Below are 16,463 nucleotides of genomic sequence, written 5' to 3'. Positions count from 1 at the left end.
TTCTCCTCCTCTCCCATCGTCTGGACTCTTCTCCTCCTCTCCCATCGTCTGGACTCTTCTCCTCCTCTCCCATCGTCTGGACTCTTCTCCTCCTCTCCCATCGTCTGGACTCTTCTCCTCCTCTCCCATCGTCTGGACTCTTCTCCTCCTCTCCCATCGTCTGGACTCTTCTCCTCCTCTCCCATCGTCTGGACTCTTCTCCTCCTCTCCCATCGTCTGGACTCTTCTCCTCCTCTCCCATCGTCTGGACTCTTCTGTCCTCCTCTCCCATCGTCTGGACTCTTCTGTCCTCCTCTCCCATCCTCTGGACTCCTCGGTCCTTCTTTCCCATCGTCTGGACTCTTCTTCTCCTCCTCTCCCATCGTCTGGACTCTTCTCCTCCTCTCCCATCGTCTGGACTCTTCTTCTCCTCCTCTCCCATCGTCTGGACTCTTCTGTTCTCCTCTCCCATCGTCTGGTCTCTTCTGTCCTCCTCTCCCATCGTCTGGTCTCTTCTGTCCTCCTCTCCCATCGTCTGGTCTCTTCTGTCCTCCTCTCCCATCGTCTGGTCTCTTCTGTCCTCCTCTCCCATCGTCTGGTCTCTTCTGTCCTCCTCTCCCATCCTCTGGACTCTTCTTCTCCTCCTCTCCCATTGTCTGGACTCTTCTTTTTCTCCTCCTCCATCTTCTGGACTCTTCTTCTTCTTCTTCTCCTCCATCTTCTGGACTCTTCTTCTTCTCCTCCTCCATCCTTTGGACTCTTCTGTCCTCCTCTTATTATTGCTGGAGGTATACTGTGATTATTATGTTAGTCTATCATTGCATGTGTGATGCGGCTCCTCCCCCGCTCCAAGTACACGAACTACAGAGGGTTCAGGGATTTAAAGATTCCAATACTTACATCCACCTCCTCCACTGGACTCTTGTCTCATCATCTCCCATCGTCTGGACTCTTCTGTCCTCTTCTCCCATCGTCTGGACTCTTCTGTCCTCCTCTCTTATCGTCTGAACTCTTCTGTCCTCCTCTCCCATCGTCTGGACTCTTCTCCTCCTCTCCCATCGTCTGGACTCTTCTCCTCCTCTCCCATCGTCTGGACTCTTCTCCTCCTCTCCCATCGTCTGGACTCTTCTCCTCCTCTCCCATCGTCTGGACTCTTCTCCTCCTCTCCCATCGTCTGGACTCTTCTCCTCCTCTCCCATCGTCTGGACTCTTCTCCTCCTCTCCCATCGTCTGGACTCTTCTGTCCTCCTCTCCCATCCTCTGGACTCTTCTGTCCTCCTCTCCCATCCTCTGGACTCCTCGGTCCTCCTTTCCCATCGTCTGGACTCTTCTTCTCCTCCTCTCCCATCGTCTGGACTCTTCTCCTCCTCTCCCATCGTCTGGACTCTTCTGTCCTCCTCTCCCATCCTCTGGACTCTTCTGTCCTCCTCTCCCATCCTCTTGACTCTTCTGTCCTCCTCTCCCATCCTCTGGACTCCTCGGTCCTCCTCTCCCATCGTCTGGACTCTTCTTCTCCCATTGTTTGGACTCTTCTTCTCCTCCTCTCCCATCGTCTGGACTCTTCTTCTCCCATTGTTTGGACTCTTCTTCTCCTCCTCTTCCATCGTCTGGACTCTTCTTCTCCTCCTCTCCCATCAACTGGACTCTTCTTCTCCTCCTCTCCCATCGTCTGGACTATTATGTCCTCCTCTCCCATCGTCTGGACTCTTCTCCTCCTCTCCCATCGTCTGGACTCTTCTCCTCCTCTCCCATCGTCTGGACTCTTCTTCTCCTCTCCCATCGTCTGAACTCTTCTTCTCCTCTCCCATCATCTGGACTCTTCTTCTCCTCTCCCATCGTCTGGACTCTTCTTCTCCTCTCCCATCATCTGGACTCTTCTTCTCCTCCTCTCCCATCGTCTGGACTCTTCTTCTCCTCCTCTCCCATCGTCTGGACTCTTCTTCTCCTCCTCTCCCATCGTCTGGACTCTTCTTCTCCTCCTCTCCCATCGTCTGGACTCTTCTTCTCCTCCTCTCCCATCGTCTGGACTCTTCTTCTCCCATTGTTTGGACTCTTCTTCTCCTCCTCTCCCATCATCTGGACTCTTCTTCTCCTCCTCTCCCATCGTCTGGACTCTTCTTCTCCCATTGTTTGGACTCTTCTTCTTCTCCTCTCCCATCGTCTGGACTCTTCTTCTCCTCCTCTCCCATCGTCTGGACTCTTCTTCTCCTCCTCTCCCATCGTCTGGACTCTTCTTCTCCTCCTCTCCCATCATCTGGACTCTTCTTCTCCCATTGTTTGGACTCTTCTTCTCCTCCTCTCCCATCATCTGGACTCTTCTTCTTCTCCTCTCCCATCGTCTGGACTCTTCTTCTCCTCCTCTCCCATCGTCTGGACTCTTCTTCTCCTCCTCTCCCATCGTCTGGACTCTTCTTCTCCTCCTCTCCCATCGTCTGGACTCTTCTTCTCCTCCTCTCCCATCATCTGGACTCTTCTTCTCCCATTGTTTGGACTCTTCTTCTCCTCCTCTCCCATCATCTGGACTCTTCTTCTCCTCCTCTCCCATCGTCTGGACTCTTCTTCTCCCATTGTTTGGACTCTTCTTCTTCTCCTCTCCCATCGTCTGAACTCTTCTTCTCCTCTCCCATCGTCTGGACTCTTCTTCTCCTCTCCCATCGTCTGGACTCTTCTTCTCCTCCTCTCCCATCGTCTGGACTCTTCTTCTCCTCCTCTCCCATCGTCTGGACTCTTCTTCTCCCATTGTTTGGACTCTTCTTCTCCTCCTCTCCCATCGTCTGGACTTTTCTTCTCCTCCTCTCCCATCGTCTGGACTCTTCTTCTCCTCCTCTCCCATCGTCTGGACTCTTCTTCTTCTCCTCCTTCATCTTCTGGACTCTTCTTCTTCTCCTCTCCCATCGTCTGAACTCTTCTTCTCCTCTCCAATCGTCTGAACTCTTCTCCTCCTCTCCCATCGTCTGGACTCTTCTTCTCCTCCTCTCCCATCGTCTGGACTCTTCTTCTCCTCCTCCTCCATCGTCTGGACTCTTCTTCTCCCCCTCCTCCATCGTCTGGACTCTTCTTCTCCTCCTCTCCCATCGTCTGGACTCTTCATCTCCTCCTCTCCCTTCGTCTGGACTCTTCTTCTCCTCCTCTCCCATCGTCTGGACTCTTCTGTCCTCCTCTCCCATCGTCTGGTCTCTTCTGTCCTCCTCTCCCATCGTCTGGTCTCTTCTGTCCTCCTCTCCCATCGTCTGGTCTCTTCTGTCCTCCTCTCCCATCGTCTGGACTCTTCTTTTTCTCCTCCTCTCCCATCGTCTGGACTCTTCTTTTTCTCCTCCTCCATCTTCTGGACTCTTCTTCTCCTCCTCCTCCATCTTCTGGACTCTTCTTCTTCTTCTCCTCCATCTTCTGGACTCTTCTTCTTCTCCTCCTCCATCCTTTGGACTCTTCTGTCCTCCTATTATTGCTGGAGGTCTACTGTGATTATTATGTTAAACTATCATTGCATGTGTGATGCGGCTCCCCCCTCGCTCCAAGTACACGAACTACAGAGGGTTCAGGGATTTAAAGATTCCAATACTTACATCCACCTCCCTTACTGGACTCTTGTCTCATCATCTCCCATCGTCTGGACTCTTCTGTCCTCTTCTCCCATCGTCTGGACTCTTCTGTCCTCCTCTCTTATCGTCTGAACTCTTCTGTACTCCTCTCCCATCGTCTGGACTCTTCTCCTCCTCTCCCATCGTCTGGACTCTTCTCCTCCTCTCCCATCGTCTGGACTCTTCTGTCCTCTTCTCCCATCGTCTGGACTCTTCTGTCCTCCTCTCTTATCGTCTGAACTCTTCTGTCCTCCTCTCCCATCGTCTGGTCTCTTCTCCTCCTCTCCCATCGTCTGGACTCTTCTCCTCCTCTCCCATCGTCTGGACTCTTCTCCTCCTCTCCCATCGTCTGGACTCTTCTCCTCCTCTCCCATCGTCTGGACTCTTCTCCTCCTCTCCCATCATCTGGACTCTTCTGTCCTCCTCTCCCATCCTCTGGACTCCTCGGTCCTCCTTTCCCATCGTCTGGACTCTTCTTCTCCTCCTCTCCCATCGTCTGGACTCTTCTCCTCCTCTCCCATCGTCTGGACTCTTCTGTCCTCCTCTCCCATCCTCTGGACTCTTCTTCTCCTCCTCTCCTATCGTCTGGACTCTTCTTCTCCCATTGTTTGGACTCTTCTTCTTCTCCTCTCCCATCGTCTGAACTCTTCTTCTCCTCTCCCATCGTCTGAACTCTTCTTCTCCTCTCCCATCGTCTGGACTCTTCTTCTCCTCCTCTCCCATCGTCTGGACTCTTCTTCTCCTCCTCTCCCATCGTCTGGACTCTTCTTCTCCCATTGTTTGGACTCTTCTTCTCCTCCTCTCCCATCATCTGGACTCTTCTTCTCCTCCTCTCCCATCGTCTGTCCTCTTCTTCTCCCATTGTTTGGACTCTTCTTCTTCTCCTCTCCCATCGTCTGAACTCTTCTTCTCCTCTCCAATCGTCTGAACTCTTCTTCTCCTCTCCCATCGTCTGAACTCTTCTTCTCCTCTCCCATCGTCTGGACTCTTCTTCTCCTCCTCTCCCATCGTCTGGACTCTTCTTCTCCTCCTCTCCCATCGTCTGGACTCTTCTTCTCCCATTGTTTGGACTCTTCTTCTCCTCCTCTCCCATCGTCTGGACTCTTCTCCTCCTCTCCCATCGTCTGGACTCTTCTCCTCCCATTGTTTGGACTCTTCTTCTTCTCCTCTCCCATCGTCTGAACTCTTCTTCTCCTCTCCAATCGTCTGAACTCTTCTTCTCCTCTCCCATCGTCTGAACTCTTCTTCTCCTCTCCCATCGTCTGGACTCTTCTTCTCCTCCTCTCCCATCGTCTGGACTCTTCTTCTCCTCCTCTCCCATCGTCTGGACTCTTCTTCTCCCATTGTTTGGACTCTTCTTCTCCTCCTCTCCCATCGTCTGAACTCTTCTTCTCCTCTCCCATCGTCTGGACTCTTCTTCTCCTCCTCTCCCATCGTCTGGACTCTTCTTCTCCTCCTCTCCCATCGTCTGGACTCTTCTTCTCCCATTGTTTGGACTCTTCTTCTCCTCCTCTCCCATCGTCTGGACTCTTCTCCTCCTCTCCCATCGTCTGGACTCTTCTCCTCCTCTCCCATCGTCTGGACTCTTCTGTCCTCCTCTCCCATCCTCTGGACTCTTCTGTCCTCCTCTCCCATCCTCTGGACTCCTCGGTCCTCCTCTCCCATCGTCTGGACTCTTCTTCTCCCATTGTTTGGACTCTTCTTCTCCTCCTCTCCCATCGTCTGGACTCTTCTTCTCCTCCTCTCCCATCCACTGGACTCTTCTTCTCCTCCTCTCCCATCGTCTGGACTATTGTGTCCTCCTCTCCCATCGTCTGGACTCTTCTTCTTCTCCTCTCCCATCGTCTGAACTCTTCTTCTCCTCTCCCATCGTCTGGACTCTTCTTCTCCTCTCCCATCGTCTGGACTCTTCTTCTCCTCCTCTCCCATCGTCTGGACTCTTCTTTTCCCATTGTTTGGACTCTTCTTCTCCTCCTCTCCCATCATCTGGACTCTTCTTCTCCTCCTCTCCCATCGTCTGGACTCTTCTTCTCCCATTGTTTGGACTCTTCTTCTTCTCCTCTCCCATCGTCTGAACTCTTCTTCTCCTCTCCCATCGTCTGGACTCTTCTTCTCCTCCTCTCCCATCGTCTGGACTCTTCTTCTCCTCCTCTCCCATCGTCTGGACTCTTCTTCTCCCATTGTTTGGACTCTTCTTCTCCTCCTCTCCCATCATCTGGACTCTTCTTCTCCTCCTCTCCCATCGTCTGTCCTCTTCTTCTCCCATTGTTTGGACTCTTCTTCTTCTCCTCTCCCATCGTCTGAACTCTTCTTCTCCTCTCCAATCGTCTGAACTCTTCTTCTCCTCTCCCATCGTCTGGACTCTTCTTCTCCTCCTCTCCCATCGTCTGGACTCTTCTTCTCCTCCTCTCCCATCGTCTGGACTCTTCTTCTCCTCCTCTCCCATCGTCTGGACTCTTCTTCTCCCATTGTTTGGACTCTTCTTCTCCTCCTCTCCCATCGTCTGGACTCTTCTTCTCCTCCTCTCCCATCGTCTGGACTCTTCTTCTCCTCCACTCCCATCGTCTGGACTCTTCTTCTCCTCCTCTCCCATCGTCTGGACTCTTCTTCTCCTCCTCTCCCATCGTCTGGACTCTTCTTCTTCTCCTCCTCCATCTTCTGGACTCTTCTTCTTCTCCTCTCCCATCGTCTGAACTCTTCTTCTCCTCTCCCATTGTCTGGACTCTTCTTCTCCTCCTCTCCCATCGTCTGGACTCTTCTTCTCCTCCTCTCTTATCCTCTGGACTCTTCTTCTCCTCCTCTCCCATCGTCTGGACTCTTCTTCTCCTCCTCTCCCATTGTCTGGACTCTTCTTCTCCTCCTCTCCCATCGTCTGGACTCTTCTTCTCCTCCTCTCCCATCGTCTTGACTCTTCTTCTCCTCCTCTCCCATCGTCTGGACTCTTCTTCTCCTCCTCTCCCATCCACTGGACTCTTCTTCTCCTCCTCTCCCCATCGTCTGGACTATTCTGTCCTCCTCTCCCATCGTCTGGACTCTTCTTCTTCTCCTCTCCCATCGTCTGGACTCTTCTTCTCCTCCTCTCCCATCGTCTGGACTCTTCTTCTCCTCCTCTCCCATCGTCTGGACTCTTCTTCTCCTCCTCTCCCATCGTCTGGACTCTTCTTCTCCTCCTCTCCCATCGTCTGGACTCTTCTTCTCCTCCTCTCCCATCGTCTGGACTCTTCTTCTCCTCCTCTCTCATCGTCTGGACTCTTCTTCTTCTCCTCTCCCATCGTCTGGACTCTTCTTCTCCTCTCCCATCGTCTGGACTCTTCTTCTTCTCCTCTCCCATCGTCTGGACTCTTCTTCTTCTCCTCTCCCATCGTCTGGACTCTTCTTCTCCTCTCCCATCGTCTGGACTCTTCTTCTCCTCTCCCATCGTCTGGACTCTTCTTCTTCTCCTCTCCCATCGTCTGGACTCTTCTTCTTCTCCTCTCCCATCGTCTGGACTCTTCTTCTTCTCCTCTCCCATCGTCTGGACTCTTCTTCTCCTCCTCTCCCATCGTCTGGACTCTTCTTCTCCTCCTCTCCCATCGTCTGGACTCTTCTTCTCCCATTGTTTGGACTCTTCTTCTCCTCCTCTCCCATCGTCTGGACTCTTCTTCTCCTCCTCTCCCATCGTCTGGACTCTTCTTCTCCTCCACTCCCATCGTCTGGACTCTTCTTCTCCTCCTCTCCCATCGTCTGGACTCTTCTTCTCCTCCTCTCCCATCGTCTGGACTCTTCTTCTTCTCCTCCTCCATCTTCTGGACTCTTCTTCTTCTCCTCTCCCATCGTCTGAACTCTTCTTCTCCTCTCCCATTGTCTGGACTCTTCTTCTCCTCCTCTCCCATCGTCTGGACTCTTCTTCTCCTCCTCTCTTATCCTCTGGACTCTTCTTCTCCTCCTCTCCCATCGTCTGGACTCTTCTTCTCCTCCTCTCCCATTGTCTGGACTCTTCTTCTCCTCCTCTCCCATCGTCTGGACTCTTCTTCTCCTCCTCTCCCATCGTCTTGACTCTTCTTCTCCTCCTCTCCCATCGTCTGGACTCTTCTTCTCCTCCTCTCCCATCCACTGGACTCTTCTTCTCCTCCTCTCCCCATCGTCTGGACTATTCTGTCCTCCTCTCCCATCGTCTGGACTCTTCTTCTTCTCCTCTCCCATCGTCTGGACTCTTCTTCTCCTCCTCTCCCATCGTCTGGACTCTTCTTCTCCTCCTCTCCCATCGTCTGGACTCTTCTTCTCCTCCTCTCCCATCGTCTGGACTCTTCTTCTCCTCCTCTCCCATCGTCTGGACTCTTCTTCTCCTCCTCTCCCATCGTCTGGACTCTTCTTCTCCTCCTCTCTCATCGTCTGGACTCTTCTTCTTCTCCTCTCCCATCGTCTGGACTCTTCTTCTCCTCTCCCATCGTCTGGACTCTTCTTCTTCTCCTCTCCCATCGTCTGGACTCTTCTTCTTCTCCTCTCCCATCGTCTGGACTCTTCTTCTCCTCTCCCATCGTCTGGACTCTTCTTCTCCTCTCCCATCGTCTGGACTCTTCTTCTTCTCCTCTCCCATCGTCTGGACTCTTCTTCTTCTCCTCTCCCATCGTCTGGACTCTTCTTCTTCTCCTCTCCCATCGTCTGGACTCTTCTTCTTCTCCTCTCCCATCGTCTGGACTCTTCTTTTTCTCCTCTTCCATCGTCTGGACTCTTCTTCTCCTCCTCTCTTATCCTCTGGACTCTTCTTCTCCTCCTCTCCCATCGTCTGGACTCTTCTTCTCCTCCTCTCCCATCGTCTGGACTCTTCTTCTCCTCCTCTCCCATCCTCTGGAATCTTCTTCTCCTCCTCTCCCATCGTCTGGACTCTTCTGTCCTCCTCTCCCATCGTCTGGACTCTTCTTCTCCTCCTCTCCCATCCTCTGGACTCTTCTTCTCCTCCTCTCCCATCCTCTGGACTCTTCTTCTCCTCCTCTCTTATCCTCTGGACTCTTCTTCTCCTCCTCCTCCATCCTCTGGACTCTTCTGTCCTCCCCTTAGTATGGCTGGAGGTATACTGTGATTATTATGTCTATTAGCCCAGTGGGGTCCAACCCTTCCCCTATCCCTGGCTGACATATCCCCTATTTTAAGTTGTTGTGGCCACATGTTGGATAGTGGCCGTGCTTGGTACTGCAGCCCAGGTCACTCACCAGGGGGTCTCTATCATTGTGTGATATTTCAGGGCCACCACCAACCACAAGGTGAAGGAGACGGTGGCGCTGGAGCTCAGCTACGTCAACTCCAACCTGCAGCTGCTAAAAGAAGAGCTGGAGGAGCTGAACAGCTCGGTGGAAGTCTATCAGAACGACAGGTGACGACTCGCTGTGCCGAACCACAGCCGCCACATAACCCGTCCCTGGGGGCACCTGTACCATGTCCCAGGGGGCGCCTGTACCATGTCCCTGGGGGCACCTGTACCATGTCCCAGGGGGCGCCTGTACCATGTCCCTGGGGGCGCCTGTACCATGTCCCTGGGGGCGCCTGTACCATGTCCCAGGGGGCACCTGTACCATGTCCCAGGGGGCGCCTGTACCATGTCCCTGGGGGCGCCTGTACCATGTCCCTGGGGGCGCCTGTACCATGTCCCTGGGGGCGCCTGTACCATGTCCCTGGGGGCGCCTGTACCATGTCCCTGGGGGCGCCTGTACCATGTCCCTGGGGGCGCCTGTACCATGTCCCTGGGGGCGCCTGTACCATGTCCCTGGGGGCGCCTGTACCATGTCCCTGGGGGCGCCTGTACCATGTCCCTGGGGGCGCCTGTACCATGTCCCTGGGGGCGCCTGTACCATGTCCCTGGGGGCGCCTGTACCATGTCCCTGGGGGCGCCTGTACCATGTCCCTGGGGGCGCCTGTACCATGTCCCTGGGGGCGCCTGTACCATGTCCCTGGGGGCGCCTGTACCATGTCCCTGGGGGCGCCTGTACCATGTCCCTGGGGGCGCCTGTACCATGTCCCTGGGGGCGCCTGTACCATGTCCCTGGGGGCGCCTGTACCATGTCCCTGGGGGCGCCTGTACCATGTCCCTGGGGGCGCCTGTACCATGTCCCTGGGGGCGCCTGTACCATGTCCCTGGGGGCGCCTGTACCATGTCCCTGGGGGCGCCTGTACCATGTCCCTGGGGGCGCCTGTACCATGTCCCTGGGGGCGCCTGTACCATGTCCCTGGGGGCGCCTGTACCATGTCCCTGGGGGCGCCTGTACCATGTCCCTGGGGGCGCCTGTACCATGTCCCTGGGGGCGCCTATTCCCCATCTCAATGCAGATTCTGCTCTGTCTTTCAGTGAAGGGATCAGTGTTCCTATGATTCCGTTAGGCCTGAAGGAGACAAAAGATCTGGATCTGATGGATCCCCTGAAGGTGAGTCCCCAAATTTTTTTTAACTTAATTTAAGTTTGATGATTTTCTGGTGTGATGTTACTGGAGCTCATGTCTCACTACTGCCCCCTGCTGCTCTATGCTAAACACCACACCAGGTCTCCTTGTATCTGCAGGTAAGTCTATGTGTAATGCCTGGGGTCCTGGAGCCTCGGGGGGCCATCAATGACTTGTGCTTTATGGGGGCCCCCAGATGTGACCAGTCTATAATATTGGGGTGACTGAGATGTCTTATCTCCACCAGGACTTTATACTGGATCACTACGGGGAGGACTCTGCCCTCTACGAGAAGGAAATCACCGAATTCATGGAGCTGCGACAGGTGAAGAGGAACATCTGCTCACACCCAGAGCTGCATCTATGGCTTATCTGTTACATTACATCTCACACTCCATTCACATCCAGATCTGCAGTCATATCTCACACTCCACTCACATCCAGATCTGCATCTATAGTTCACCTGTTACATCGCATCTAACACTCCACTCACATCCAGATCTGCAGTCATATCTCACACTCCACTCACATCCAGATCTGCATCTATTGTTCACCTGTTACATCGCATCTAACACTCCACTCTCATCCAGATCTGCAGTCATATCTCACACTCCACTCTCATCCAGATCTGCAGTCATATCTCACACTCCACTCTCATCCAGATCTGCAGTCATATCTCACACTCCACTCTCATCCAGATCTGCAGTCATATCTCACACTCCACTCTCATCCAGATCTGCAGTCATATCTTACACTCCACTCACACCCAGACTACTTTTTCTTCTCCTCCAATCACATCCGATGCTGCACTTGCATTCCTGCTGTTACATTGTGGCCTGTTCTCCGGTCACATCCAGAGCTGCACTTACATTCCTGCTGTTACACTGTGGCCTGTGCTCCGGTCACATCCAGAGCTGCACTTACATTCTGCTGTTACACTGTGGCCTGTGCTCCGGTCACATCCAGAGCTGCACTTACATTCTGCTGTTACACTGTGGCCTGTTCTCCGGTCACATCCAGAGCTGCACTTACATTCTGCTGTTACACTGTGGCCTGTGCTCCGGTCACATCCAGAGCTGCACTTACATTCTGCTGTTAAACTGTGGCCTGTGCTCCGCTCACATCCAGAGCTGCACTTACATTCCTGCTGTTACACTGTGGCCTGTGCTCCGGTCACATCTAGAGCTGCACTTACATTCTGCTGTTACACTGTGGCCTGTGCTCCGGTCACATCCAGAGCTGCACTCGCATTCCTGCTGTTACACTGTGGCCTGTGCTCCGGTCACATCCAGAGCTGCACTTACATTCTGCTGTTACACTGTGGCCTGTTCTCCGGTCACATCCAGAGCTGCACTCGCATTCCTGCTGTTACACTGTGGCCTGTGCTCCGGTCACATCCAGAGCTGCACTTACATTCTGCTGTTACACTGTGGCCTGTGCTCCGGTCACATCCAGAGCTGCACTTACATTCTGCTGTTACACTGTGGCCTGTTCTCCGGTCACATCCAGAGCTGCACTTACATTCCTGCTATTACACTGTGGCCTGTGCTCCGGTCACATCCAGAGCTGCACTTACATTCTGCTGTTACACTGTGGCCTGTGCTCCGGTCACATCCAGAGCTGCACTTACATTCTGCTGTTAAACTGTGGCCTGTGCTCCGCTCACATCCAGAGCTGCACTTACATTCTGCTGTTACACTGTGGCCTGTGCTCCGCTCACATCCAGAGCTGCACTTACATTCCTGCTGTTACACTGTGGCCTGTGCTCCGCTCACATCCAGAGCTGCACTTACATTCCTGCTGTTAAACTGTGGCCTGTGCTCCGCTCACATCCAGAGCTGCACTTACATTCTGCTGTTAAACTGTGGCCTGTGCTCCGCTCACATCCAGAGCTGCACTTACATTCCTGCTGTTACACTGTGGCCTGTGCTCCGCTCACATCCAGAGCTGCACTTACATTCCTGCTGTTACACTGTGGCCTGTGCTCCGGTCACATCTAGAGCTGCACTTACATTCTGCTGTTACACTGTGGCCTGTGCTCCGGTCACATCCAGAGCTGCACTCGCATTCCTGCTGTTACACTGTGGCCTGTGCTCCGCTCACATCCAGAGCTGCACTTACATTCCTGCTGTTACACTGTGGCCTGTGCTCCGGTCACATCTAGAGCTGCACTTACATTCTGCTGTTACACTGTGGCCTGTGCTCCGGTCACATCCAGAGCTGCACTCGCATTCCTGCTGTTACACTGTGGCCTGTGCTCCGGTCACATCTAGAGCTGCACTTACATTCTGCTGTTACACTGTGGCCTGTTCTCCGGTCACATCCAGAGCTGCACTTACATTCCTGCTATTACACTGTGGCCTGTGCTCCAGTCACATCCAGAGCTGCACTTACATTCTGCTGTTACACTGTGGCCTGTTCTCCGGTCACATCCAGAGCTGCACTTACATTCCTGCTATTACACTGTGGCCTGTGCTCCGGTCACATCCAGAGCTGCACTTACATTCTGCTGTTACACTGTGGCCTGTGCTCCGGTCACATCCAGAGCTGCACTTACATTCTGCTGTTACACTGTGGCCTGTGCTCCGGTCACATCCAGAGCTGCACTTACATTCTGCTGTTACACTGTGGCCTGTGCTCCGGTCACATCCAGAGCTGCGTTCTGTCTCTCCAGGCCATGAGGACCCCGAGTCGCAGTGAGTTGGGCCTGGAGCTCCTGATGGAGTACTACAACCAGCTGTACTACCTGGAGCAGCGCTTCTTCCCCCCGCACCGCTCCCTGGGGGTCTTCTTCCACTGGTCAGTATTGGGGGTCAGCCATACACTATGGTGGGCACAGCTGACATTTGGGGTCTCCTTCCAGGTACGACTCTCTGACGGGGGTCCCCTCCTGCCAGCGGGCTCTGGCTTTTGAGAAGGGCAGCGTACTGTTCAATATGGGGGCTCTGTACACCCAGATCGGGGCGAGGCAGGACCGGCAGTCGCTGCAAGGGGTGAGCGCGGCCATCGATGCTTTCCAGAAGGCGGCTGGTACGTGGTCACATGACATGGGGGTGGTCCCGGCCCGACCTGTGGGGTCTTTCTGATCATCTCTTCTCACCCTCAGGATGCTTCAACTTCTTAAAGGAGAATTTCTCCAACGCCCCGAGCCTGGACATGAGCGGCGCCTCCCTGAACATGCTGGTGCGCCTGATGGTGGCGCAGGTCCAGGAGTGCGTCTACGAGAAGTTTGTGCTGGAAAATCCACAGAATAATTTCATCACCCAAATACAGATGGCACAGGAGGCGGCCAGGGTGAGCGCCCCCTACTGGGGGGAGGAGAGTGGCCCAAATATGGTCAGGGGCTCAGCCACTACTACCCTCATCAGGTCAGCGGCTCAGCTACTACTACCCGCATCAGGTCAGGGCCTCAGCTACTACTGCCCTCATCAGGTCAGGGCCTCAGCCACTACTGCCCTCATCAGGTCAGGGGCTCAGCTACTACTGCCCTCATCAGGTCAGGGCCTCAGCTACTACTGCCCTCATCAGGTCAGGGCCTCAGCCACTACTGCCCTCATCAGGTCAGGGGCTCAGCTACTACTGCCCTCATCAGGTCAGGGCCTCAGCTACTACTGCCATCATCAAGTCATGGGCTCGGCTACTACTTCCCTCATCAGGTCAGGGCCTCAGCTACTACTGCCCTCATCAGGTCAGGGCCTCAGCTACTACTGCCCTCATCAGGTCAGGGCCTCAGCCACTACTGCCATCATCAAGTCATGGGCTCGGCTACTACTTCCCTCATCAGGTCAGGGCCTCAGCTACTACTGCCCTCATCAGGTCAGGGGCTCAGCTACTACTGCCCTCATCAGGTCAGGGCCTCAGCTACTACTGCCATCATCAAGTCATGGGCTCGGCTACTACTTCCCTCATCAGGTCAGGGCCTCAGCTACTACTGCCCTCATCAGGTCAGGGCCTCAGCTACTACTGCCATCATCAGGTCAGGGCCTCAGCTACTACTGCCCTCATCAGGTCAGGGCCTCAGCTACTACTGCCCTCATCAGGTCAGGGGCTCAGCCACTACTACCCTCATCAGGTCAGGGGCTCAGCTACTACTTCCTGCATCAGGTCAGGGGCTCAGCTACTACTGCCCTCATCAGGTCAGGGGCTCAGCTACTACTACCCTCATCAGGTCAGGGCCTCAGCTACTACTGCCATCATCAAGTCATGGGCTCGGCTACTACTGCCCTCATCAGGTCAGGGCCTCAGCTACTACTGCCCTCATCAGGTCAGGGCCTCAGCTACTACTGCCATCATCAGGTCAGGGCCTCAGCTACTACTGCCCTCATCAGGTCAGGGCCTCAGCTACTACTGCCCTCATCAAGTCATGGGCTCAGCCACTACTGCCCTCATCAGGTCAGGGCCTCAGCTACTACTGCCCTCATCAACTCATGGGCTCAGCCACTACTGCCCTCATCAAGTCATGGGCTCAGCCACTACTGCCCTCATCAGGTCAGGGCCTCAGCTACTACTGCCCTCATCAGGTCAGGGCCTCAGCTACTACTGCCCTCATCAGGTCAGGGGCTCAGCTACTACTGCCCTCATCAGGTCAGGGGCTCAGCTACTACTGCCCTCATCAGGTCAGGGGCTCAGCTACTACTGCCCTCATCTAGTCAGGGGCTCAGCTACTACTGCCCTCATCAGGTCAGGGGCTCAGCTACTACTGCCCTCATCAGGTCAGGGGCTCAGCTACTACTGCCCTCATCAGGTCAGGGGCTCAGCTACTACTGCCCTCATCAGGTCAGGAGCTCAGCTACTACTACCCTCATCAGGTCAGGGGCTCAGCTACTACTGCCTTCATCTAGTCAGGGGCTCAGCTACTACTGCCCTCATCAGGTCAGGGGCTCAGCTACTACTGCCCTCATCAGGTCAGGGGCTCAGCTACTACTGCCTTCAACTAGTCAGGGGCTCAGCTACTACTGCCCTCATCAGGTCAGGGGCTCAGCTACTACAGCCCTCATCAGGTCAGGGGCTCAGCTACTACTGCCCTCATCAGGTCAGGGTTCAGCTACTACTGCCGTCATCTAGTCTGGGCTCCTCTGTCTCTGTGTTTTCCTCTGGTCCGGGATCCTCTGTCTCTGTGCCCTCCTCTGGTCTCGGCTCCTCTGTCTCTGTGCCCTCCTCTGGTCTCGGCTCCTCTGTCTCTGTGCCCTCCTCTGGTCTCGGCTCCTCTGTCTCTGTGCTCTCCTCTGGTCCGGGCTCCTCTGTCTCTGTGCTCTCCTCTGTCTCTGTGCTCTCCTCTGGTCTCGGCTCCTCTGTCTCTGTGCTCTCCTCTGTCTCTGTGCTCTCCTCTGGTCTCGGCTCCTCTGTCTCTGTGCTCTCCTCTGCTCTGGGCTCCTCTGTCTCTGTGCCCTCCTCTGGTCTCGGCTCCTCTGTCTCTGTGCTCTTCTCTGGTCTGGGCTCCTCTGTCTCTGTGCTCTCCTCTGGTCCGGGCTCCTCTGTCTCTGTGCTCTCCTCTGGTCCAGGCTCCTCTGTCTCTGTGCTCTCCTCTGGTCTGGGCTCCTCTGTCTCTGTGCTCTCCTCTGGTCTGGGCTCCTCTGTCTCTGTGCTCTCCTCTGGTCTCGGCTCCTCTGTCTCTGTGCTCTTCTCTGGTCTGGGCTCCTATGTCTCTGTGCTTTCCTCTGGTCCAGGCTCCTCTGTCTCTGTGCTCTCCTCTGGTCTCGGCTCCTCTGTCTCTTTGCCCTCCTCTGTTCTAGGCTCCTCTGTCTCTGTGCTCTCCTCTGTCTCTGTGCTCTCCTCTGTCTCTGTGCTCTCCTCTTGTCTCGGCTCCTCTGTCTCTGTGCTCTCCTCTGGTCTCGGCTCCTCTGTCTCTGTGCTCTCCTCTGGTCTGGGCTCCTCTGTCTCTGTGCCCTCCTCTGGTCTCGGCTCCTCTGTCTCTGTGCTCTTCTCTGTGCTCTCCTCTGGTCCGGGCTCCTCTGTCTCTGTGCTTTCCTCTGGTCCAGGCTCCTCTGTCTCTGTGCTCTCCTCTTGTCTCGGCTCCTCTGTCTCTGTGCTCTCCTCTGGTCTCGGCTCCTCTGTCTCTGTGCTCTCCTCTGGTCTGGGCTCCTCTGTCTCTGTGCCCTCCACTGGTCTCGGCTCCTCTGTCTCTGTGCTCTTCTCTGTGCTCTCCTCTGGTCCGGGCTCCTCTGTCTCTGTGCTCTCCTCTGGTCTCGGCTCCTCTGTCTCTGTGCTCTCCTCTGGTCTGGGCTCCTCTGTCTCTGTGCTCTCCTCTGGTCTGGGCTCCTCTGTCTCTGTGCTCTTCTCTGTGCTCTCCTCTGGTCTCGGCTCCTCTGTCTCTGTGCTCTTCTCTGTGCTCTCCTCTGGTCCGGGCTCCTCTGTCTCTGTGCTTTCCTCTGGTCCAGGCTCCTCTGTCTCTGTGCTCTCCTCTGGTCTCGGCTCCTCTGTCTCTTTGCCCTCCTCTGGTCTCGGCTCCTCTGTTTCTGTGCTCTTCTCTGGTCTCGGCTCCTCTGTCTCTGTGCTC

At 54.8% G+C, this 16,463-nt stretch overlaps 1 protein-coding gene across 2 annotated transcripts in view; it reads left to right on the top strand.

Moving 5' to 3' along the window:
- The window catches only part of RHPN1 (rhophilin Rho GTPase binding protein 1), a 58,396-nt gene that overhangs the window by 24,204 nt on the left and 17,729 nt on the right, over positions 1 to 16,463 (top strand). For both annotated transcript variants that reach the window (XM_072151010.1, XM_072151011.1), the window contains 6 exons: positions 8,779 to 8,907; positions 9,877 to 9,952; positions 10,215 to 10,292; positions 12,642 to 12,766; positions 12,831 to 12,997; positions 13,074 to 13,261. In XM_072151010.1, the coding sequence (XP_072007111.1) occupies positions 8,779 to 8,907; positions 9,877 to 9,952; positions 10,215 to 10,292; positions 12,642 to 12,766; positions 12,831 to 12,997; positions 13,074 to 13,261 (763 nt within the window). The remainder of the gene's footprint in view (positions 1 to 8,778; positions 8,908 to 9,876; positions 9,953 to 10,214; positions 10,293 to 12,641; positions 12,767 to 12,830; positions 12,998 to 13,073; positions 13,262 to 16,463) is intronic.

This window comes from Engystomops pustulosus, chromosome 5 (genome assembly GCF_040894005.1).
Source record: "Engystomops pustulosus chromosome 5, aEngPut4.maternal, whole genome shotgun sequence".
Taxonomy (NCBI): Eukaryota; Metazoa; Chordata; class Amphibia; order Anura; family Leptodactylidae; genus Engystomops; species Engystomops pustulosus.
Note: the sequence above shows the minus strand (reverse complement) of the source record. Positions and strands in the feature narration are given on the sequence as shown.